At 36.9% G+C, this 26,463-nt stretch overlaps 1 protein-coding gene across 2 annotated transcripts in view; it reads right to left on the bottom strand.

Moving 5' to 3' along the window:
* Positions 1–26,463, bottom strand: part of RYR2 (ryanodine receptor 2) — a 725,859-nt gene that overhangs the window by 384,368 nt on the left and 315,028 nt on the right. For both annotated transcript variants that reach the window (XM_081249359.1, XM_081249358.1), the window contains exons 11-12: positions 6,285–6,359; positions 1,276–1,432 (exon numbers count right to left, since the gene is read on the bottom strand). In XM_081249359.1, the coding sequence (XP_081105485.1) occupies positions 1,276–1,432; positions 6,285–6,359 (232 nt within the window). The remainder of the gene's footprint in view (positions 1–1,275; positions 1,433–6,284; positions 6,360–26,463) is intronic.

Here is a 26,463-nt window from a genome sequence, read left to right as displayed (position 1 = left end):
TTTTTCTTTCTGGACTGAGGTGTTATCAGTGGACAAACTAGCAAATTCCCACCACCCTGGTTAAAGTCTTGAGGAAGAAGCCCATCAGCGCCAAGTTTGTTCACAGTGCAATCAACTGTGCTTTCCAACTACAGACACAAGGAGCAACTAACTGCCCACCTGAGGTCCACCCAGGTACCCTCTCCAGAGCCCCTCTATGGGTCCCTACAACAAATTATAGATGCCAATCCTGTCTCAGATTATCCACTGGAGTTGATCAGCTTTGTGTGTTTTCACCATAAAGGATGGGGACCTACACTGGCTGTCTTTCCAGGAGATCTCGGGAGAATTCATTAAATCAGAAGCATCTTCTACCATTCTGTGTACTCCAAAGCAAGAAAACTGAGAGCGTGGCACTAGGGATGTAAACTGAGGCTACTGTCTTTTTAGAGTTACTTCTGATCTTGCTCAAACTTACCTTTATCTGTAACAGGGGTGTAAAGTTTTCCATCTCTGAGACAAAAGCTAACCAGTAAGTTAATACCATTCCTATCATGATGCCCAAGTTTCACATTCTTCATTTAATTAAGGACAGAAATACACAATTATCACAAAAATGCATATAATCGATGCTTGGCATGTGTCACATGAACAAGTGATTTTCAACTATTCTTGAGACACTTCACTATTCAGGACATCTACTGTTTTCCTGAGGCATGGTTAGCAATCCATTGCACTGTGGGGTTGGTGAGTTACGAATCTTTCATGAGGTACTACGTGGGCCTAGCTGTGCTACAGCACCAGCATTCCAACTTGACTTTGATGTGCACTTATTTTTTTTTCTATTCTACTCATCATCTAGTTCAGAGGGATTCTCATGAAAGATATTAAGGATTCTCTCAGGGGTTCTGTTCTTACAAATGATTCAAGAACGTAAGAAGAAAGGTCTGTATGTAAGAGCATCTGTGTGAATGTTCTGGTGTGCCCATCACATTGCTATACAACAACAGCACAAGGTCTGTGCTTACTGCACTGTCAACACCTAAGAAAGCTAAAAGGGGCTGGATCAATGTGCTACATGTAAATAACCAAAGAACTATAAGCCAGGTGCAACACCTGGGAAGGTGTTAGTGGTTTAGGAAATAGACTTTACTGAAGAGGAAGGCATCGAAGAGAAAATGGGAATTTGGAAATACATGTAAAACATACATCATTTCTTTTTGCGTTTCTAACATCAAAGGAAATGCAGTAGGGATGTACTTAAAGGAAATCGAAAATTATACATTTCTGTCTTACCTTGGAAGATCGGAAGGTAAATGCTGTTGATTTGACATCAGCTTTTTCTTTGTCCATGAGTAGAAGGCTTTTGTCTTCCATGAGGCTCAAGTATTTTCCTGTTGTGACATGGCGTAGTCGGAAAGGCTGGCCCCATCTTATGTGGCTTCCACTCCACCTAGCAAAAACAGTTAAGACTTGATCCAATAGCAAATACAATGACAGGAGAAACAGCAATTAAAATGTATGTGTCAGACAATGAACAAAGGTGCTTTGCATACACTGTCTTCTTTAATGATCCCCCAAACCTTATGATGTTGGTGTTATTAATTTCGTATCACAAATAACAAAATGGTTATTCAGAATGATTAGGTAATATTCCATGTCACAGAGCTAACAGTAAGTAGAAGCAAATTTAACTCAAGGTCTTCCGACATTAAGTGTAATACCATCCACACCAAACACTACTCCATGCAAAGATGACCAAGAACTTGTGTTCCAGGTTAACCTCTAATCGCTAGTCACAGATATAGACATTATGAGTTTAAATGATACCTTAGCATTTACTAGTTATTTTTGGATTTGCACAGACTTGAAAACTAGTGATATTAGAGTCAATGCCTAATTATGATTAACTGGAACTCATATATATAAACTGAAGTATGTATTTATCTGAAAAAAGAAATCTCTTCCTATGCTTTAAATTTTAATAATGTGGAACAATTATGTCATTAAAAACCAATGAACAAGAAAGACAAACCAAGAATATAAATTCTAATAGAGTCAAGAGGAAAAACGGGAAAGCAAAATTGAATGCAACACAGAGAAAATATAAACTAAGATTGCAGAAAAAAGATAAAAAGCAAAGTTGTGATCATTAAAGTCTGCTTTTAAAAATAATGACTTTCAGATAGGGTAGAAAAGAAAAATTAAGATACAGACCATCCTTGCTTTGCACAGTACTGTGTTAATTGAAAGCCGTCATTATCAGAGCCTTGCCCTTACTACAGTACAGAGTGGAAAAAAGGTTCTGATAGTGGTGACTTTCAGTTATCATGCTAGTGTGCAAAATGAGGACAGCCTCTTATCAATGCTGTAAAATCAAATTTTAAAAATACAAATAAAAAGGATTTACCATGCATACAAAATCAAAAGAAAATAGTGATGGTAAAGTTGATAGTAGAGAAATTAGAACTCAAGGCAAAAAAGTATAAAGGGGACACTGTCGGGTATTTTATAATGAGAAAGATATACTATAAAAAGAATGTACGATGTTATGAAGCTTCACATGTCAATGGCAAACAGAAAATGAAACAAAAGAAACACAAGGATAATTTTTTAAAGGACAATTATAGTGGAAGCTTTACCACTATGTAAGGAATCAAATAAATAAAAAGTAAAGGTATGGAGGAGTTCAATATGATTTTATTAATTAATAAACCAGTTTTAATACAGAAGCATTATAAACTTTTATATTCTACAAATTAAGAACACTTTAAAAAGAATTCACCAATCTTAGTGAACTAAAAGTCAATTTTATGCTGTTTCCCAACCTGGATTTTTGACCTGAACTATTAGCCTGGAAAATTAACAGTAGAGTGATATTGTAATAAGTTCATGGATTTGTTTATAAAGACAATTACTTTGGAAAAGTCCTCCTACTAAATTAATAATCATGTACCAATAAACCCTGATAATAACACGGTATTGTCTTAAAAATGAAATTAAGGTTCATTTACCGACAACAGCATGTTAAAGCATTTCTAGTCTGGTAATAGTGTATACTTTTTACCAGAATTTCTATACGGTATTCTGGATACCATGTTCAAATCTATTTAATAGGGCTCATATACATAAGCACTCCTCTCAAGCCACTGTTAGAAATGGAATGAATCTGGCCAATCATCAGCCAAACTTTGTGAAGTCTAAACACATTTTCTTTAGCTCACAGGTCCAAAAGAAAAGAGGAAAAGCCCAGGAGAATCAAGGGCAAGAAAATAATATTTCAGTAAAAACTGAAAATAGTTATAGTAAAGAAGTTATATAAAGCAGCTTCCTATGTTATTAGAAAACTGTTCCACATGTATTATCTATATTTACTTGTAATTATGTCAAAGAAATTAGGAGTATTTGGTCACCTGTCATGACATGTTAATTTTTAAAAAATTTGTAACACATAAGAAAGTGGAATTTTACTTAAAATACAAAATGCATATTTATAATTGCAGTGATCATGCCCATTACAGAAACGAACATATATCCTACTTACAGTGTTCTGACAACTTTGTACTGGGGTACAATACAGGAATGTGTTTTCTATTACATTTGACTCCCAAAATTAAAACTTACCTTATTAAAATGTTCATAATACGGAAAAACTTTTGACAACATTAATGTTATGTAAGTAAGCAATATAAAATATATAATTACTGGACTAAATAAATTATAACAAATACATAGTTTGGGGCCTCACTGGAGGAAAAAAAAACCATATGGTATCCCAAAGATTATAATACAAACATTGACCTTTGGAAATAAAGTTCTGTCATAAACAAACATAAGCAGGATCTTTGACTACTGCTTCCTAAGTAAAAAGAAAAATTAATTATGTGGCCATTGCATATAATAAGACATGCAAATTAAATGCAATCTAATTTGTAAATTTACAGTGAGGCCAAAGTAGGTCAAAGATGCAACAAAATCTAAAAAAAAAATTTTTTTTTAATAATTACATTTGTTACATATGAACCTCCTGCTTTCCTACTGTAGATATACATCAAGGGTCATAGAGTAGAATCAAAACACCTCTCTTTAATTTTTGAAATGGTTGAAAAAGTCCCTGATCCACCTTGGCCGTCAAGCCCCCTTGCTGTCATCTAGATTCTGAGAGGCACAGCTACAAACACATGGTGATAAAGTACCCCCTTTCATCTCCATTATTTGAAGAAGGCTCAGGCTCTTTCTATATACCAGTCAACCAAATTCAAAGTTAAAACAAACTCCAAACTTCCCCCTTTCAAACTTCAAACATTAGGCAACAGCAGAGGAATGGAATTAAGACCACGGGATAGAAACACGTGCTGAATAATGGGATTTATGTAATTGCAGTTCATCAACAACATTGTTGACAATAAAAAGGAACTCTTGTTGGGCTTTCAGGAGCTCTCATCCTTTTTTTTTTTTTTTTAAATCTATAAATTGAGACAGATTTAGGTCCTGGTTTCCTCAAAAAAAAAAAAAATCATTTCTTTAAGCACACAGTTGTGAAGGGTAGGTAGATCTATAAATGTGAAAACACATCTGGAGTCTGTTTTTTAAAGGCAAAAAAACTTCTCTAAATTTCACGTTTTTGGACTATTTCATTTCTCTAATTAAGCTGTCATTTTTATAATACACAAGGCAAATTACAAAAATACATGTATATATTTGAAATTCTTTTCCCTAAATTCTCTGAATAATTTATGAAGCACACAAAAGCTATGAGTTTTCTTCCCTTTCCTTTATAAGTCATCTCTTCTTTTCCCATCACATTAAGAGGTGCACTTCCCATAAAATTTTACTTTTAAGTTCAATGTTTATCAAAAGTTTTAATATTTCAGTGCATTTGATCATCTATGAATTTATACAGGAGAAATTTAATATCATCAATTAATTAAGAATTAATGGGGTTAATATAGAAGCACTTTTTTAAAGTCACAGACTTACAATCAGAGAAAATATAAAAAATAAATTTAATTTACATGCATTTTTTTTTGTTGAAGAGGAGTATGACACAATGAGCAGAAAAGTCTTTCAATCATAAAAAAAGTCCAATTGGGGTATTATTCTGTCATGGGAGAGTAAAGGAAATATGATTTCAATGAGAAAGATGAATAACATATTTTTTTTCACTGTTAAAGAGACCATGTTCAAGTATTTTTAAATAAACAAAGATGGTTATTAAATCACAGCAGTACTTAGAGACAATGGGATACTTTTATAAGAGTGGTGTAACCATTTTATCTTAAAATGTCACTACTTATGATACACTGTAAGTTATATTCTATGCATCTATTTAAACTGATAATGAAAAAATTTCTATGTCAAGCCTAACAATGATCAAAGAAATACAAAGTTTTTCGAATCATTGTATGTGATGTTAGCAGAAAAAACAAAAAGACAAAAAACTGAAGACCACTGAACCATTTTAATCATCATTAGATAAGCATTAATCTCAAAATATCAGGTTGACAAAGACAGCTGTTCCATAATAAGATAGTTCCCTACAGCCATCCATGAAGTCTGTTACCCTAAATCAATAATTTTTTAAAGTGTCATATAATAGGGAACATACATTGAAAACTTAATGATTTTTAGGTAAAGGACTAAAACTTCCAACCTTTTATTTTTAATTTAACTGATATTTAAATTCTATTTAAAATAGTTCAAAATGACACCTTTACCATCAGTATTGCATTTACATAAAGGAACTAAGTCAATCTCTGGACAGCTTTTTGAAGTCACCAGAAAAAAAAGGTCATTGTTTCTATAATGAATACACAGTGACTTGTTGCAATCCACATTTCTCACTCAGCTATCAAGCTATTTGTAAGTAAATATAGTGACTGCCAGTTATGACGGTCACATCTCACTCAGGTTCAAGTTTCCACTGTTTTACATGTGACTTTACAAGGTTAAACCCAGACCTGAAATGTGCGACAGGGTTGTCCCTGTCTCCAAACCTTACATCACTCCGCTCTGGGAGCTCTTCCTGCCAGGAGATGCACAGACTGGGACAAGACGATATTATAAAAACAAATGAGGCTAAACGCAAAAGCAGATGGTATAAAATTGTTGCTTACTACCTGGTGAATGTAGGCTAGTGAAAGATAAATAAAGGCAGGCAGAAGGTAAAAGAGGAGAGACTCTCCACTTTCTCAGGGTTTCATTTGCTTGCTGGTTGTTAGTACGACCATCTCACATAAAAGCACAAGAGCACTCGATGTACTTTGTACCCGGAGCGTCAGGCTGTATTTAGAAGTTCTACTTACGCAACTCTTAGCGTCTCTAGTCTCCACAGGGAACGTGCGTGAACAGATACAGCACCGCCTTCGTAATGAACAGTTCTGTTAAAAGAAATAAAAAGCCCAATTTTAACGTTGCATTCTTGGACTCAATTTTTCAAGCCAATTCACAGAGAAAAGTAAATGGGAAGGCTTTGGAGAAACAGTAAAAGCTACTTTTTGGTAGGAGACAATATAACTGGAAATAAAAATAACAACAGTGACCTGAATAAACATTTGATTTAAACACATTCCTTCGTCTTTTACTCCCTCTCATCCCCTTCATCCCCTCTCCCTCACCCTGGCCATTTTTCTCTCTTTATCCCAGTGAATATTTTCATCATTAAACTTAAGTCCATAAACGTACTCCACTATGAGTTTAGGTGTAGTTTAATATATTTCAACACGTGCGTATAATTATTTGCAATTCTAAATTCTTTCTAGACATTTAAAACATTTTAAAGAAATGTGAAAACACATTAATTTTAATGTTTCCATGACAATCTGGTAAATGATAAGAGATAGGAAAATGTAAACATCAATAAAATGTAAATATCAACAAAAAGTCATACACACACACACAGAAATTTCTTTGGATGTACATCACACATACCAAAATTCCAAAGCTCTCATAATAACAATTTGTTAATCTGCCAGCGTGATGCTAAGTAATGTGTATACATTATCCAAATTGGTCTCTATACCATCCCCTTGAGATTGGTTTAAGGAAACCACAACTTGTTTCCTGTTTCTTTCCCAAGTGCTCACCATCTCCCTCTCCACTGGGTCTCTTCATCATCCAAACACACATGACCCTGTCCTGTCACAAACATAATAACGTGTGACCATATTTTCCTCCCCTGCTTCCCTTGCTTTTCTGCCTCATTACCACCTCCTCTTAAACCTCAGTGCACTCAATCTTGTCTGCAGACCCACTTCTCCACTGAGACAGATTTAGCTGAGGCCATCAAATGACCTTCATGTTCCCAAATCCAGTAGACCTATTTTTTTTAAACACTTTGGAAAACTCTACTGCTTTGACAGTTTTCCTAACACCATTCTCGCCTGCATTCCTCTTAACTACTCAGATATTCCTTCTCATTCTATTTTTATCGTGGAACTTTTCAAAGACACACAAAAGTAGAAAGAATATTATAATAAACCCCAATACACCCAGCACATAGCTTCAACGGTGATCAATATAGGGCCAACCTTGTTTTACCTATAACCACGTTATCCTTCGACATACAACCTCCACATAAAACAATACAAAAGTATTTTTCTATACTTGATATACATATATATAAAATTTGTTTTTATTGGGCTTCCCTGGTGGCGCAGTGGTTGAGAGTCCGCCTGCCGATGCAGGGGACACGGGTTCGTGCCCCGGTCCGGGAAGATCCCACATGCCGCAGAGTGGCTGGGCCTGTGAGCCATGGCCACTGAGCCTGCGCATCCGGAGCCTGTGCTCCGCAACAGGAGAGGCCACAACAGTGAGAGGCGCGTGTACGGCCAAAAAAAAAAAAATTGTTTTTATGAAATACCCATTCACTGTTCAAATTTTCCCAATTGTCTCAAAAATGTCTTTTTCAGATTGAAGTAATGCCATTTGTAGCAACAAGGATGGACCTGGAGATTATCATACTATGTGAAGTCAGACAGAGAAACAAAAATCATGATATCGCTTATATGCAGAATCTTAAAAAAAAAGATACAAATGAACTTATTTATGCAACACAAACAGACTCAGAGACTTGGAGAAGGAACTTATGGTTACCAGGAGGGAAGGGTTGGGGGTATGGATAGTTAGGGAGTTGGGGATTGACATATACACACTACTATATTTAAAATAGATAACCAACAAGGAGCTACTGTATAGCACAGGGAACTCTGCTCAATACTCTGTAATAACCTAAATGGGAAAAGAATTTGAAAAAGAACAGATACACGTAATTGTACAACTGAATCACTTTGCTGTACACCTGAAACTAACACAACATTGTTAATCAACTATACTCCAATATAAAATAAGAAGTTTTTTAAATGTAGCAAAAGCCATAGAAAACAGGATGATCAGGAATCCTACCGAGAAGCATGAGGTAATCATTCTCAGGTTAACTTGCTTTCAAATTTTATTCTTTTTTAATAATGAATCTACTTTTATCCATCATGACACAGGATGGGAAAAATCTGAATAAATTGTTCTTCAAGGAAAAAAATGTCTTCTTCTTTCTGTTGCTTTTTCAAATCAAGATCCAAATGAGATGCATAAATTGGTTTGGTGTCTTTATTTTATTCTAGAACAGTTCTCCCTTCCTCTTTTTTTTTCCTTCTTTCCATTTATTTGTTTACAAAAAAACTGTATCATTTGTCCTGGAGTATTTTCTACATTCTGAATTTTGCTGATGACATCCTCACAGTCTTTTTTAACATCTGCCTCTACGTGGTAGATCTAGAAATCTAGAAACTTGCTCAGGTTCAAGTTTGTGATTCTTCGGCAAGAACATTTCAGAAATTGGTGTTTGCCTTCCTATTACATCACATCAGGAGGTAATAATGACTACTTGTTTATCTTTTTACATTAAAATTGATTCAGGATCACCCTGATCCATCCATTATAACCTAAGAATTTTAGGTACATCAATGACCAGGGTCCTCAGTAGGGGCTTTTAATGGTGGTTGTGAATATAATCATGTGGATAGCTTTTAAAATCCTGAAACCTTGCCCTCACCACTGGCCAATTAAACCAAATTTGGAGTCACGTGTTTTAAAAGCTCCCCAGCTGGTCGTAAGGGGGAGCCAAAGTTAGGAAACTATGGTCTATACCTGTCTCTAAACAGTAGCACTACTGACACTTTGGTCCAGGTAATTCTTTGCTGTGGGGGGCTGCCCTGTGCACTGTAGGATATTTCCCACATCCCTGGCCTCTACCCACTACACACCAACAGGAGCCATCCAAGCTGTGACTCAAGTTGTGGAGATATATATATATATATATATATATATAAATCTTAATATATAGAATATATGTTACATAAAAATACATTCATATATGTGTGTGAATGTGTGTGTGTGTGTGCCTGTGTGTGTGTATATATATAATTTTATAGAAAGGATTTACTATAAAGAGTCTGCTCATGCAATCATGGAGGCTGACAAGTCCCAGGATCTGCTGGAGACCCAGGAGAGCTGATGATATAAGTTCCAGTCCAAGCCCAAATGCCTGAAAACCAGGAGAGCCAATGGTATAGTCCCATTCCAAAGACTGACAGGTTCAAGATCCAAGAAGAACTGATGTTTCAGTTTCAGTTCAAAGGTAAGAAATAATTGATGTCTCAGCTCAAAGGCAGTTAGGCAGAAAGAGGTCCCTCTGATTCATGAAGAGTCAGTCTTTCTGTTCTATTCAGGCCTTTAACGGATTATGAGGCCCACCCACACGAGGGAGAGCAATCTGCTTTACTCAGTCTATAGATTTAAGTGGTAAACTCATCTAAAAACACTCTCACAGAAACACCCAGAATAATTTGATCAAATAGTCTGATCAAATATCTGGCTACTGTGTGGCCCAGTCAAGTTGCCACATAAAATTAAACATCATAATAACTGAGAGAAAGTCCAACTTATCTAACTATATTTCTAAATCTGGAATTAATATCTACATTGTGAGTGATACCTTTTTTTTTCTCCCCAAGATAACTACAGATAAATTCAGAGTGTTTCAGAACACTTGGATCATCCCAAAAACATTAGTTTGATCAGTGAAACCTGAGCAAAATAATTGTCTTATACATGAATTACAAAAATAACAATTAGGTTATTTTCAATTTACTTTTGTTTCTTCAACATAAGGAAGGCTTAAATTTAGTACATTATTTTAACACTGGACAGCTCATAGTCAATTATTACTGCAGTACCACAGACACCACCTTTTTTTTTTCCTCCAAGTGAACTATTTTTTTTTTTTTAACATTTACCATATGACCTTAAAGCAATGGGGATAAGGGATGTTGTCATTAATGTTCTACTTTTTGAACACATACTGGTTTCTTTTTTGTCCAGAGAGAGGCTACAGTGTGTAACAAACGCTGAACAACAAAAGAGGGAACAAAAATAATACAAGGAAATTTAATCAGTCACATCCAATTTTGATGGTGAATCAATTACACAAGTTAAAAATAAAGAGTAGTAGTTTACTGGCTTCTAAAGATTGCCGTGCCAATTCAAATGCTTATGACATGTTTATGCAGAATTCAGTGGGGACAAAAAAAGTCGTATCACTGTATTTTAGTTACTGCAATGAAGGGCAGTAAAATAATATCAGAATTATTCATTTTTCCAAACTTGATGTTCAATAAATGAATGACGGACCACAGAACTAAATTCTCTTTTGAAAAATGTTTTTTTAAATCCTAACAAAATAGATTTTAAAAGTCATAATTGGTATCCATAGGAACTATCACTACTTTTTACCTCAAAAGAAATGTGCTGCTTTAATACATGTAGCAAAAATGATTACTTTTCTCCTTTTGTGCACATAAGTTTATTAATTTAAAGTATCACTGAACATTCATAAAATCCATCACATGCACAGGCTAAAGAATAAAAACCATGTTATCATATCAATAAATGCAAAAAGCATTTGACAGAATCCCACATCCATTCAGTGAAAACTTAGAAAACTAGGAATAGGAGGAAACGTCCTCAACTTCATGAAGATCATCTACAATCAACATCATTCTTAATAGTGAGAAACTAAATAATTTCCCCCTACGATACAGAACAAGGCAAGAATTTCCCCTCTCACCAATCCTTTTCAACACTGTACTAGAAGTATTAGCTAATGCAATAAAACAAGGAAAAAAAGGTATGTGAATTGAGGAGAGAGAGAAAAAAAAAAACCTGTTTTCTTTTGCAGATGACATGACGGTCTATGTAGAAAATCCCAAAGAATCAACATCAAAAATAAAACTCCTGAAACTAAGAAGCAATTATAGGAAGGTTACAGGATACAAGATTAATGGAACGATTAATGGACAAACTCAACTTTCTTATCTACCAGTGATGAACAACAGAAATTTGAAATTAAAACACAATACTATTTATATTATCACCAAAAGGAAAAGAAAGGTATATTTCTTACAAAATATGTACAAGATCTATATGAGAAAAATGACAAAAGTCTGATGAAAGAAATCAAAGAGTAAATAATTGGAGAAACATTCCACATATACAAACAGGAAGACTCAATACTGTCAAGATATCAGCTCTTCTCAATCTGATCCATAGATTCAACTCAAACCCAATCAATAACCCTAGGAAGCTAATCAGTTATCTTCAAAGCAAATCTAAAGTTTATACAGAAAGGCCAAAGACCCAGAATACCGAACACAATATTAAAGGAGAACAAAATTGGAAGAATGACACTACCAAACTTCAAAACTTACAATAAAGCTACAGTAATCAAGATGCTGTGGTCCTGGTGAAAGAGCAGACAAATAGATAAATGGAACAAAGCAGAGAGCCCTAAAATAGGCTCATACAAATATAGTCAATTGACCTTTGACAAAGGCACAAAGGTGCTCCATTCCTTTCAATGAAAAAAAGGATAGTCTTAAATAGGTAAAGTACAGGAGATTTTTAAGGCACTGAAACTATTCTGTGTGCATTACAAGGGTGGATATATGTCATTATACATTTGTCAAAACCCAGAAAATATACAAAACTAAAAGTGAATCCTAATGTAAATAATGGACTTTAATTAATACTAATGTGTCCATATTGACTTATCAGTTGTGAAGGAAGTACCACACTAAAGCAACATTTTAATAATAGGAAAATTGCAGAGGAAGGTCTGGAAGGGATATGTGGGAAGTATCTGTACTTTCTGCTCAATTCCTTTGTAAATCTGAAACTCCTCGAAAAAATAATGCTTATTAAAGCCACAGTAATCAAAATAGCATGTTATTAGCACAAAAACAGATATATAGATCAATGGAAGAGATTAGGGAGCCCAGAAATAAACCAATGCATCTATGGTCAATTAATCTATGACAAACGATGCAGGAATATCCAATGGAGAAAAGACAATCTCTTCAACAAGTGGTACTGGGAAAGCTGGACAGCTACATGTAAATCAAAGAAATTAGAACACTCCCTCACACCATATACAAAAATAAGCTCCAGGGCTTCCCTGGTGGCGCAGTGGTTGAGAGTCCGCCTGCCGATGCAGGGGACACGGGTTCGTGCCCCGGTCCGGGAGGGTCCTGCATGCCGCGGAGCGGCTGGGCCCGTGGGCCATGGCCACTGAGCCTGCGCGTCCGGAGCCTGTGCTCCGCGACGGGGGAGGCCACAGCAGTGAGAGGCTTGCGTACCGCCAAAAAAAAAAAAAAAAACTCCAAATGGTTTAAAGATCTAAATATACGACATGACACCAAAAAACTCCTAGAAGAGAACATAGGAAAAACATTCTCTGACATAAATCGTACCAATGTCTTCTTACAGCATTTTCCCAAGGCAAAAGAAATAAAAACAAAAATAAACAAATGGGACCTAATCAAACTTAAAAGCTTTTGCACAGCAAAGGAAACCATCAACAAAACAAAAAGACAACATACGGAATGGGAGAAAATATTTGCAAACAATGTGACCAACAAGGGGTTAATATCCAAAATATGCGAAGGGCTCATACAACTCAATATGGAAAAAACAAACGATCCAATCAAAAAATGGGCAAAAGACCTAAAGAGACATTTTTCCAAAGAAGAGTTATAGATGGTCAAAAGGCACATAAAAATATGCTCAACGTCGGTAATTATTAGAAAAATGCAAATCAAAACCACAATGAGATATCAACTCACACGTGTCAGAATGGCTATCATCAAAAAGTCTACAAATAATAAATGCTGGAGAGGGTGTGGAGAAAAGGGAACCCTTGTACACTGTTGGTGGGAATCTAAATTGATGCAGCCACCATGGAAAACAGTATAAAGTTTCCTTAAAAAACTAAAAATAAAGCTAACATATGATGAAGCAATCCAACCCCTGTGTATATATCCTGAGAAAATAAAAACTCTTAATTTGAAAAGATATATGCACCTCAATGTTCACAGCAACACTATTTACAAGAGCCAAAACAATGGAAACAACCAAGTGCCCATCAACAGAGCACTGGCTTAAGAAGGTGTGGTATATGTATACAATGGAATACTACTCAGCCATAAAAAGAATTAAATATTGCCATCTGCAACATGGATGGGCCAAAGAACATTATGCTTAGTGAAATAAGTCAGACAGAGAAAGACAAATACTATATGTTATCACTTTTATGGGGAATCTAAAATATAATGCAAATGAATCTATATACAAAACAGAAACAGACTCACAGACACAGAAAACAAACTTATGGTTACCAAAAGGGAAAGGTGGGGAGGGACAAATTAGGGATATGGTATTTAACAGATACAAACTATTATACATAAAATAGATAAGCAACAAGGATTTACTGTATATTACAGGGAATTATATTCAATATCTTGTAATAACCTATACTGGAACATAATAAAAAAAATAACTGAATCACTATGTTGTACACCTGAAACTAACACAATATTATAAATCAACTATGCTTCAATTTCAAGTCTTAATTTTTAAAAATCACTTAATGTTTTTTTTAAATATTTATATATTAGGAGAAAATATACTAGGACTATACTAGGAAGAAAATGAAGAGGATGATTATAAAATTTAGCCACTTTTATGCTTTTCTTTTGTTTTGAAAAATATCACATTTTACAAGATTTAAAAATTTTAGGTTGGCAGTTATTTTCTTTAATCACTTTTAAGCTTACATCCAATGTCTCCAAATGTCTCTTACTTGAAGTGAGCTGTAAATCTTACTGTTGTCCCCTTAAAGATATCACATCTTTTTTTCTATCTGTTTTTAAGTGTTTAATTTTGTGTTTACTTTTCAGTACTTTTAGTCTGATGTAAGTGTGGCTTCTTTTCATTTGTCTTACTTAGGGTTCATAGTTCTTGAATCTGTGGCTTAATATACTTAGTCAGTTGTGGAGAATTCTTAAGCAACTGTATTAAACATTGCCTGTGCCTTGGGTACTTGCAAGCACTCTTTTTCTTGTTCTCTGTCTCCCTCCTGCTTTCCTTCTCCTGCTGCCTCCCTCCCTTCTCTATCCTTTTATTTTGGAACTCCAATACATGTATGATAGACCATTCATCATTTACCATGTACTTTGTATGCTCTTTTTCATATTTCCCAATCTTTTGACTATCAGTGTTTCAGTATGAGGTCAGAATATTTCTTCTGACATTATTTCCAGTTCAATAATTCTCTTTTCAGCTATGTCTAAGCTGATATTAAATCCATCTGTTCTAATATCAGTTATTTTAATTTTCAGTTTTAGAATGTCTGTATGACCCCTTCTTATAGTTACCAGTTCTCCACCAAATTTATTCACCTGGTCTTTTAATTCTTAGATAATAATCATAAATATTTTAAATTCTACTTGTGATAACACTATTATCTATGTATCCAGGACCTGTATGCCTTTTTCTATAGTGTGTGTTTGCCTTTTGCTTTTCAGGTGGGTCCTATCTTACATGCCTGTGCTGTATAACAAAGAATTTGGCTGACCAATGCCCCTGGTTCCTAGAAGGGAGATTCTAAACCCTTGGAATTTCCCAAGTGATATAAGAGACTATGTTTTTCATGAGCCTCTTAGATCACACCTTCATTTATGGTAATGGGGGCACTCGTGGTGGGCCCCTAGATAGCTTCAGTAAGAAGGTTGGCCATGCTGGAAAGACAAATCAGATGACCAGAGGGTTGGAAGTTTGATCCAGCCTGACCTCTGAGGAGTGAAAGTGTGGAAGAGATTAATTAAATAATTGAGTACATGATTGAACTCAAACATTCCTACGTAACAAAACCCCAAGAAAAACACTCTAAGACAAAAGCTTGGCTGAGCTTCCTGGATGATGGACACGATGATGTGCCAGGAGGGTAAGATATCTTGATCCACAGGTACAGGGAAAAGAAACTCTACATTTGAAACCCTCCCAGACCTCGCCCTATACATAGCTACATCTGGTCCGATTTGTAATCCTTTATAATAAAATTGTAATCGTAAGTATAGCACTTTCCTGAGTTCTTAAATTTAAAGGGGTTATGGGAACCCCCAAATTTGTAGCCTGTTGTACAGTAGTACAGATGGTCTGAGGACCACCCCTCTCCTTGTGGCTGTTGTCTGAGATAAGGGCAGTTTTGTAGGGAACAAAGCCTGTAATTTGTATGATCTATTAATTCTGGGGAGTTGGTGCCAGAACTGTACTGCAGTACATCAGTCAGGGTTGAAACAGAATAGCGTGTTTAATTTTGATTATTAGATTCAGTATATGTAAAACAGAAATCACTTGAGTTCTTTGTGTTAGTCCCCCACCCCCCAAAGATGTACTTTTGCTTCTCGCAGGTAAAGTAATCTAGGGGCACCAGCAATCCCACATCATCTTAATCCAAATGGTAATTATTATTATTTGAGGCTGAGTTTCAATACTTGCAAGGGATGCTCTTTTTCCAGTTCATCACTGCTTCAAGGGTATAGTTCTTTGAATTCCCTCCTAAAGTGCTTCTTGTTTGGTGGGTCCTGTACGACCACTTTTGATCCACTTGCACTCTGATGCTTCCAACAGCTCTGTCCCACTTCTGAGCCACTCAGCCACTGCAATCCCCTGGAGAGAAGAGGCTTCCTCAGATGCCGAACTTACTCCTCCGTCTCCTATTTTGGGAACCTGGCTCCACACATTTTCACTACTTTTTTAGCTCTCAATTATCTTTGAACAGATTTTTGGTTTTTCTCAGAGGGAAACATGGCTTGGAATAACCTCATCTACTATTGTTATCACCATCACTTTAAAAAATTCTCTTTAAAATACAATTATTTTCAACTTTGAGTCCATCAAGCTAGTGCGGAATTCAAGCACTTATTTTTTTGTTTGTTTTTGTTTTGTTTTGTTTTTGCGGTATGCGGGCCTCTCACTGTTGTGGCCTCTCCCGTTGCAGAGCACAGGCTCCAGAAGCGCAGGCTCAGCGGCCATGGCTCACGGGCCCAGCTGCTCCGCGGCATGTGGGATCTTCCCGGACCGGGGCACGAACCCGTGTCCCCTGCATCGGCAGGCGGACTCTCAACCACTGTACCACCAGGGAAGCCCTCAAGCACTTATTATCGTTGCTGGAGTTGTACAGTAATCTCGGACCTTGGGGAGTAAGCCCAGTTCACTTGTTAGATCTTCTAAGTGCAGGGTCTCTACTTACATGCTCCTGTCCAGTCTGAGGGCTGACGCTTTCTACTCACTTGAGAGGCTCAGGACATTTTGCTCAAGTGAAAAACCCCACAGCTACTGCCCTCTGAGTCTTGTCATCTCCTGATAAGCCAGGATGAAATGGGGAGTAGCAAGTTGTCAGGGAGCAGAGTACTGGTCAGCCTGAAGGGGGAACTCAGAACACGCTGCTCCCTCCCCAGTCTCTATGAATGCTTTAAAAAAATTTTTTTTAAGATAACCATGGATTCACATGCTGTTGTGAGAATACAGAAAAATCTCTTGAACATCTGTCTGGTTTCCCTTAATAGTAATATTTTTCAACTATAATATAATAGTTACATATATACATAACCTTAATAGTTACATATGTGTAACTATTATATATGTAATATATATGTAACTAATAGTTACATATGTAATGTACTATTATATATGTAACTATATTTTAAAACTATAGTATAATAGTTACACATATATGTAACTACACATATATTCAAGTTACATACATATGTAATTGAATATATATATATATAACGGTTTTTCAAGGAAGTTATTGACTTTGATACAATCCCCTGACCTTATTAAATTTCTCCAGTTTTGCTTATATTCATTTGAGTATGTGTCTGTGTATGTGTATTAAATTCTATACCATTTTATTAACTGTGTAACTTCCTGGAACCCCATCATTGTAAAGGTCCTACACCACAAGGATGCCTCACATTGCCCTCTTCTAACTAAACCTACCTCCCTCCCGCTCCCCTCTCTTGCTTCCCTAACCCTGGATAACCACTAATCTGTCCTCCAGTTCTAAGATTCATTTCAAAAATGTTATAAACATGGACTCACACAGTATATGATCTTCTGAGATTGACAATTTTCACTCAGCCTAACCGCTGGGAGATCCATCCCAATTGTTATGTATCAATAGGCCATTCCTTTTTATTGCCGAGCAGCATCCCATGCTATGGTTGTACTGCAGACTGGATAACCATTCCCTTGGTGAAGGACATCTGGGCTGATTCCAGTTTTTGGCTATTACAAATAAAGCTGCTTTACACTAAGTATTTGTGAAGAAGTATTTTTGTGAACACAGTTTTTGTTTCTTTGAGATAAACACCGAGAAATGCAATTGCTAGGTCGTATGGCAGTGCATGTTTAGTTTTTTAAGCAACTGTCAAAATGTTTCCCAGAGTGGCTATACCATTTACAAGCAATTTATGAGCGATCCAGTTTCTCTGCATCCTCGCCAACATTTGGTTATCAGTATTTTGTTTTGTTTTAGTCATTCTGACAAGTGTGTAGTGATAGCACCTGGTGGCCTTGTATTTCCATAATCGTTAATGACTTTGAACATCTTTCCCTGTGCTTACTTGCAAACTGTATGTCCTTTAAGTGAAACCACCGTCCATGTTTTGCACCCATTTTCTAATTAGGTTGTCTGTTACTGTTGAGCTTTGAGAGTTCTTTCTGTATTTTCAGATTATTTGTCCTTTGTTGGACATATGATTTGCAAATATCTTTGGCCAGTCTATAACTTATCTTTTCATCCTCTTCACAGGGACTTTTACAGAATAAAATTTTCTCATTTTGATGAGATCAATTTATTGATGTTTTCCTTTCATGGACATGTTTTTGATGTCAAGTTATAAACTATGATCTCAAAGATCTTTTCCTAAATGTTTTATAGTTTTATGTTTTACATTTAAGCCCATGACCCGTTTGAATTAGATTTCATATGAAGTGTGAGGTTTGGGCTGTGGTTCATATATTTTTGCCTTATGGTCATCCATTTGCTCCATGTGAGTGTCTTCTGAGTCTGTGGCAAAATCCTTTCTTCTCTTCTTTCTCTGTCAGAGGGAATCTCTCTCTCCCTGTGTGCAAGACACTAAGCCTAACAACCTCCTTGGACTTAGTCTTTAGGGAATAAAAGTCAGGAAGGGAAGCGCCATCTAGAAAAGTTAAGCTTTCTGCCAACTCTCAAACCTCCCCTGAGGAGAAAAGTGCACTGGGACTACTAGCTGCTTAAGTGGGGAAAAATACTGGGAGAAAACATACGTTAACATCACGAAAATTACCTCGCAGGCAAAAGTTTTGCATGCTGGCAAGTATGTGAGTTTTCTCTGAAAAAAATCTATAACATACATCATACTGTCAAAATATCCACAAACCACCCCCAGTTTGTTTAAATCACTGTCTTCAAGGCTCAGATTCCTGCTGTAGAAATAGGGATTCTTCCCTGTGGAGTGACATGAAGTCAAGATGCTTCCAATAGAGAAGGCTCTTAGCCAAGGATGTGGGACTTATAGGCCTCAAAATAGTGTTCTGTTCATTCAGGTTGGTTGGCTGGTTTCTTCCCCTCCTGGAATTGCAAGCAGACAATCATCTTTTAGGAGTCACTGAAATCCTACAAACGGGGACCTCAAACCCCTCTGAATTAACCAGAGCGGTTCTCAAGGCATGCATCCCACTGCTCTCCTTAAACAACCTACAGGGAAGTGCATGACTTTTTTTTCTCCATTAATTTCTTTCACAAACACAAAACAATCAGCATTTGTATGCAGATTCCCATATATTTGTCACTCTATGAAAGGGGTACAAAAATGAATGATAAAATCCTGGCTGAAAACTAAACAGAATAGATGAACACACACACCAGTAAAGATAAAAAATGGCAGTATGTGATATATGCCATTTACCTGGGGCAGTTAAAGACACAGACGATTCTACTACCAACACGTCCTCAACCAAATTAAGTTCTGTGTGGTAATGTATTACCAGACCCTGGATGTTGAGGATTCACCTATGAATCCTTTGAAAAACAGAAAAATTACTCACACACAATTTCCATTGAGAGTTGATACTGAATGGCAGGTTCAAAACAATTATGGGGAAGAGAAGCTTGTTCTACTACCTTACAGGCTGGCGAAAATAACACCTCAAAATCAAAGGTCAGCACAGATTCCTCCTTGTCTAATCCTCCTCAATGGAATAGAAAGATACGTTTAGAATAGTAATAGAATAGTAAGATACGTTTTCTACAATCTCATTTTTTTATAGCCAGCACACATCAAAATGCCTAGAACAAACAAGCCCTCAATAAGCATTAAAGGAATTGAAAAATAGACCCAGGATTAAAAGATTATTGCAGAGAGAAATTATAAGTGTTTCAGTTTACACATTTTCTCAGTAGAATTTCTGCTTGCACACCAGTCTACTACGTAAGGGCCTAAGAGAGTGTTTGGCTGAGCACCTAAGCCCCAGGCAAGCTCCCAGGAACCTCTTCATAGTAACAGAGAAATCAAAAGTATACGCCTATACAACACTTAGAGAAGCATCACGTATTTACTCAGGACTGAGTTTGTGGTATTTCTATTCAAGTTGCTGCACAAAGAGAAACAGGTATTGAGACAGGACATGGATGGGCCTCAGGCTGAGCAGTTTCTCCCTTGTGGACAGAAACTCCGTAACAGCAGAAACTCCATAAAAGCAGGATGATAGAGGAGGCTGGGCCCTGCCCAGATAAAAGACCACATAATCCTCATCCTCAAAGTCAAGGAGACCTTCCTGACTACACATGCACAGAAAGGCTCCTTGGAGGTCAAAAAGGGAGGCGGCGCCACCCCACAGTAAGTGATGCCAACTACCCATAGGCCTCTTTGCTAGAATCCACCTTGGCTGAGAGATGTGCACGCACACAGAGGAGGCCCCTGAGGTAGACCAAATACGGACTCAGAACCAGGCAAAGCAAGATGACTGGTCAGAGGAAATCTGGAAGAAATGTCCCATAACAGTGATTCAAACTACCACAAGGGTGCGACTCTCTCTCTCTGAGCCCACCCGTGTGTCTATCCACACGTACTGTACTCTTTTTCCTCCTAATAAACACTTTACTTGCTTCACTGCTTTCCACCTCTATGTGGAAATTCATTTCTACGCAGCTGATGGGCCAGGGCCTCGTCACTGGCCACTGGTCCCTGGTGGTCTAGTGATTAGGATTCAGCGCTCTGCGCAACCTCAATCTCTGGCCGGGAACTGATCCTGCTTCAAGCCGCTGCAGGCCGAGGCCACCCAAGATCAGTATGTTTTGAGATGTCATGTCTGCATAAAATATAAATGAATAATTGTGGATTAAAAACAGTAACATCCTTACACTCCGAATCCATAGTAAACAGTCATATAAATAGGACTAGAGCAGAAAAACAACAACAAACATTTGCTACTTTTACTTTTCACTCCGTACGGAATATAACACAACCACAAAGGAATTTGGAAATTAAAAAAAAGAGGAGGCTTTTCTTTTCTTCCTGAAAGATATTGCTTACACCTAGATTAAGTTAAGAAACTAAACGTGGACCAGTAAAAACGGTCTTAAATTTGCACTGAGAAAATAACTGGGAGGTTTCTCTCAGTGTTGATTTTTAATCTATTGTCTCTTGCCAGTCACTCACTTTCAGTGAATCCGACACCTCAATTGTTTTTTTTCATTTTTACTCTTATCCAGTGGCTCCAATTTCTGTGAATATTTTTAATCCTTTGCCTTCAAAGCTTGTATTTTGGAAAACAGTGCCTTCTAGCCCAGTTGTTCCTTGAGAGTGTGGCTCTCGACCAAGTCAGGCTGCTAAATAATGACAGGCTGAAGCAAGGCCAGGGTGCTCTCTGCAATCAGCAGGGAGGTTAAGTTCAGGGGAAAGACTGCATCTCTCTCCAGGGAGAAGAGGCAAAGAAGAAGAAAATAGCTCTCCTTCACGTGCTTATTCTTCTAGCAAAACTATTTGGGAAATCTGTCCTATCCCCAGATGCAGGCTAAAGAGGTATAAACAGGACATGAAGAGAAGGAAGAAAATTCTTATATGACCCAAACTTGACCGTTTTGGAGCAAAACAGCGCAGCTTCAGAAGCTTGAGCCGAGGTAGGTGACAGACGGCATACAAACCCTGCGGGGTATTAGTCATCCAATTGTGTACGTAGACATAAACCACGCCTCTCCTTCTAAGCCAGACTGAGAGACACTTAATTCATTAGATCAAACGCATCTCATGCCTTATCAATTATTCACAAGTAAAGCTCACTGAATCATAATATTAAAAGGGGCATGAAGGCAAAAATATTGTCATGCATACATACGGCATGGCTTTTGCCTGCTGAGTCACATTCTGGAAAGCAGATGTAACATTTATTTCCAGACACTGTCAGAAACAATGACTTAATGGTCCTGAGTTTGAAAGGAAAAAGACAGAGCAAGTATATGCCGAGAGTAATGCCTGGTAAGATGGAAACAGGACAACTTCTCTATCCACACTCAAGCCTGCTTGCGCTCTCTCTCTCTCTCTCATACACGCACACACACACAGACACACACACCATCAGGTGTATTTTATCTATGCATGCATGGGTATGTGTGTGCATTTATAAACAAGCATATTTAAGTTTTTATTGTTACATATCCCCACTAGAATGTAAACTCCTTGAGAAAAGAGACTTTGTATCTTTTTAGATACTAACAACCCCAGCACCCAGAACACGGTGGTCATTCCACAGATTTTTATTAAATGAATAAAATTACCTATGAGCTATGTGGTAAAAACTGTTTTAACATACAAATAATGCTTTTCAAAAAACGTTCCCTTAATACCGGTTTCCACATCAGAGATCTCACATAATAATTCTGAATAACACTCCCCTAACTCATCTTTCTTAAAACTTATTAATTTAAAAGTATGACATACTTAATTCAGGTAGTGCATATTTAATCCATTAGTAAGCATGTGTGCACATAAAGTAAATGCCTTTGTTGACATTTTATTGTATTCACATAAAAATGGATGGAAGTAATAAGGTGCAATCCAGAGACAGAATCTAGAACAGAAAACATTCCCCATATAAAAGACTTCATGCTTGAAATGAAAACTGATAATCAAATTTCAAGGCTCCAGAATGAAATCTTTTTTTAAAGCAATAATTTAAAAGCTGTGTGGCATCCAACAGATCTCTTGCCAAGTAGCAGAACTTGTTTCTCCTTAATTTATCCCATCTCACTATTTGAAAAGTTTGAGAAAGAACAAAGAAATTACAATTCTACAGTTAACGTTCCGTGCATTTCTCCCTTTCCCCCGCCTGCTCACAATGTCTATAGATGATGATTTTACGACTTTTATTGTTGTTTAGACCAGTTGTATACTGGTAATTTTAGACTCACACATCTTTCTGGAAAAATCTCAAGAAATTTAAAGTAAAACCATAGTGATGCTTTACTTCACAAACATGTCAGAATTCAATCCATAAAAGCAACATGAGCAGGAAGTGTGGGGAAAATATATGTTTAATTTAACTTTGGTAGGCTTCATTCTCCAATTCAATTCCACTTAAGTGAATGGGACAATATATGCTCTTCATTCTGGGGGTCTGGTTAACACTCCCATGAGATGCACAGGAAACCACATACATATACAAATCTAAGTGTGAAGAGGAAGTTAAAGATCACTCCATCAGAGAGAGAACAGACTTGTGGTTGCCAAGGGTGGGTGGGGATGGTGGGGAGGGATGGAGTGGGAGTTTGGGATTAGCAGATGCAAACTATTATCTGTAGGATGGATAAACAACAAGGTCCTACTGTAGAGCACAGGGAACTATATTCAACATCCTGCGATAAACCATAATGGAAAAGAATATGAAAAAGAATGTGTATATATGTATAACGGAGTCACTGTGCTGTACAGCAGAAATGAACACAACACTGTAAATCAACTATACTTCCATAAAATAGATTATAAAATAATAATAATAAAAGATCACTGCATCGGTATCTAGAACTACAGTACCCATCGTTGAACTGCATTTTCAACTGCTACAATTACAGTTCTATTATGTATATTCAAAACTTGTCATGGGAAGGAGGCATGAGCAGATTGACAAATCCACTTACTAACCCAGCATTTACGACCAAAATGGTCCAAAATTACTCAGAAGCAATTGTCACTTCTGGCCATCTCCTTATCAATTCCACTACTTCTTGTAACAAACCTGATTTGACTTTAGTTATTTAACTTTAATAACAGAATATAATTGAGTGTAGCCAGATCATAATTACAGTGAAGAATTATGAGTTAAAAGAAATCTTTATATATGACAAGGCTAGACCAAAAAAAAAAAAAAGTCAAATTATTTTTACTTCTTTTTAAAAAATGAATCAAAATACATTTTTAAGGTTATCACTATGCGTTTTTCCCCCAATACAGATTCACATCAATTAAAGAAAGGCTGCCTCCTGGCTGTACAGTCCTTTGCCTTCCCCTCATTCTGTAAGACATTGAAGTGACTTAGCATGAGGACAGGGGAAGATAAAGAAATTTCTACACACTGATATTAAGAAGACTTGAAAGAATAAAGGGCTCTATAAATGTAAAATTTAAGGAATTACTTTTATCGTTACAAGCAAAAAATTGTTCAATCTCACTGTGTAATCAAGACATAGATAACTTTCAGTCTTAAGCAACATCCCTCAGGCTCCTGCTGCCTATTTCTGACTCATTTTCTCCCTCAAGTCATGAGGGAGAGAGGAATGTCATGAGGCATGTCAAGTCTGACATCCATTTTAATCTAATTTCACCCATGTAAACACGCCGTACAAGGGGGCACTAAGGATGTGTTCTTACTGACATCACTACCTAGAAAGAGCTGCAATGTGTTGATCTGAATACATACTGAGATTAATTTGACACAGAAATGAATAACATTAAATCAAGAATAATACAGGAGTGGGGGTGGGAGCAGCCTGCAACATGCATGCAATGGGAAAGCGGACCCAGAACAATACCAAAATGTCTTTGACATTTCCCCTAGTTTTCTCTGCAATAACCAGCAATGTAATAATAACCAGCAGAAGAGATGATCATACTAAGCGAAGTAAGTCAGACAGAGAAAGACAAATACTGTATGCTATCACTTACATGTGGACTCTACAAAAATGACACAAATGAACTTATTTACAAAACAGAAAGAGACTCACAGACTTAGGAAACAAACTTATGGTTACCAAAGGGGAAAGATGGCAGGGAAGGATAAATTAGGAGGTTGAGCTTAACATACACACACTACTATATACAACATAGATAACCAACAAGGGCCTACTGTAGAGCACAGGGAACTCTACTCAATATTCTGCAATAACCTATATGGGAAAAGAATCTGAAAAAGAATAGATATATGTATATGTATAACTGATTCACTTTGTTGTACACCTGAAACTAACACAACATTGTAAATCAACTATACTCCAATATAAAATAAAAATTAAAAAAATAAGTAAAAGGCATCCCCCCAAAAAAAACCAATTAGCAGGAAATCTGCTCTATAAGTATCATGTTTAATAAAACCCCTCTTTAACATACAGACTCTCTAATGTGCAGGAGAGGTGGAAAACTGCAGTCACTGCCCGCGAGCTTAGTCCAAGAAATCTGGGATCTATCCGACGCTGGATATTCTCATTTGGAAATGAAAACACCCAACTGTTAAAAACTATGCTCATCCATTCCTCGCTTCTAAAGCTTAGCAAGAAGGAGGAACCCTTCCCCACCACTCACCTACCACATTCATTTCAAAACAGAAGAGGGTTTTCTTTGATATAGTTTAGCGTCTCTTCCCCTAAAATCTACGCTCTACCATACTTTCACCCGCATGCCCAGGGTCCCTCAAACGTTTCCATATCTGACTAAATGCTGCTCTTCTGTCTAAACAATAGTGATAAGATAACAACAACGATAATACATTTGTTGATCTCTTAATATGCATCAAGGTTTTACATGCATTTTCCTACTGAACCTTCACAACAATCCCATGAAGTAACAGCTAACATTTAAGCCACATTTCACAGAGGAGAAAAATCAGGTTTAAAGAAATTAAGTCACACAAGTCACACAACTATTTGTGGCAGAGGCGAGGCCCAAACCCAGGTCTACGGCCCATTCTCTTAATTACAAATCTCTACAGTGTCCGTAGAAAGAGCAGACGGGCTCAAAGAATCACTTCGTTTCAAGTGTTTCATTTAACAAGTCAGAGACTAAAGATCCAAAAGGCTATGGCACAACCTCGTTTTGCTCCTAAGTCTCTGTGATGATATTATATCATTGAACACACCTACACCCCAAGCCTCCTTTGGGTTCCATAACTAATTTCCCTGGCTCTCCACTTAACTACCATTCTGCCTCTCTTGTGCCTTTCCTTCAACTGTCAGTGTCCTAAATATCAGACTTATCTAGGATTCCATACTCAGCCTCCTCTCTAGTTAGTTTATTCCAAGTCTTTGCAGCCTTTTAAAGCAATGCCCAAGTTGCTAAACATAACACTCTAGTCACTGTTCCTCCCTCTCTACCTAGGGCTCCCATTCTTTCAACTACCCCCTGTGCACTTGTGTTTTATATCCAACCCAAGCTTTGTCTAAGTTAAAGACTCAAAAATTCCAATTTCCCATAAACTCTTTATTTTATTTCCCATAGACCCTCTGTACTCACCAGTGTCCAAAATCTCACTGGGTCCTTTGTATCAAATCTGTCCATCTCCCACAATCTTTAACACCATCTCTCTTCCCTAGAGTCAGAAACTCTAGGGAGTTTCTCACCCTTAAATCTGATACATTCTCTCACCAACCACATAGAGTTCATCCTTAAACGAGTCAATCTGACCTGAAATGTTTCTGGGCCAGGCTGTCCTATTCTAACAGCCACTCTCCAGGATAAGCTTCTCCATTTCTCTCACATGAATGACTTCATCAGCCTTCTCCGAGTTGGTTTCCCTGCTCCAGAATCTCTCCACCTCCGATCTAAGTTCTTCTTGTTCATC

This window comes from Mesoplodon bidens, assembly GCF_964165515.1.
Source record: "Mesoplodon bidens genome assembly, chromosome: 1".
In the NCBI taxonomy this organism is placed as follows: Eukaryota; Metazoa; Chordata; class Mammalia; order Artiodactyla; family Ziphiidae; genus Mesoplodon; species Mesoplodon bidens.
Note: the sequence above shows the minus strand (reverse complement) of the source record. Positions and strands in the feature narration are given on the sequence as shown.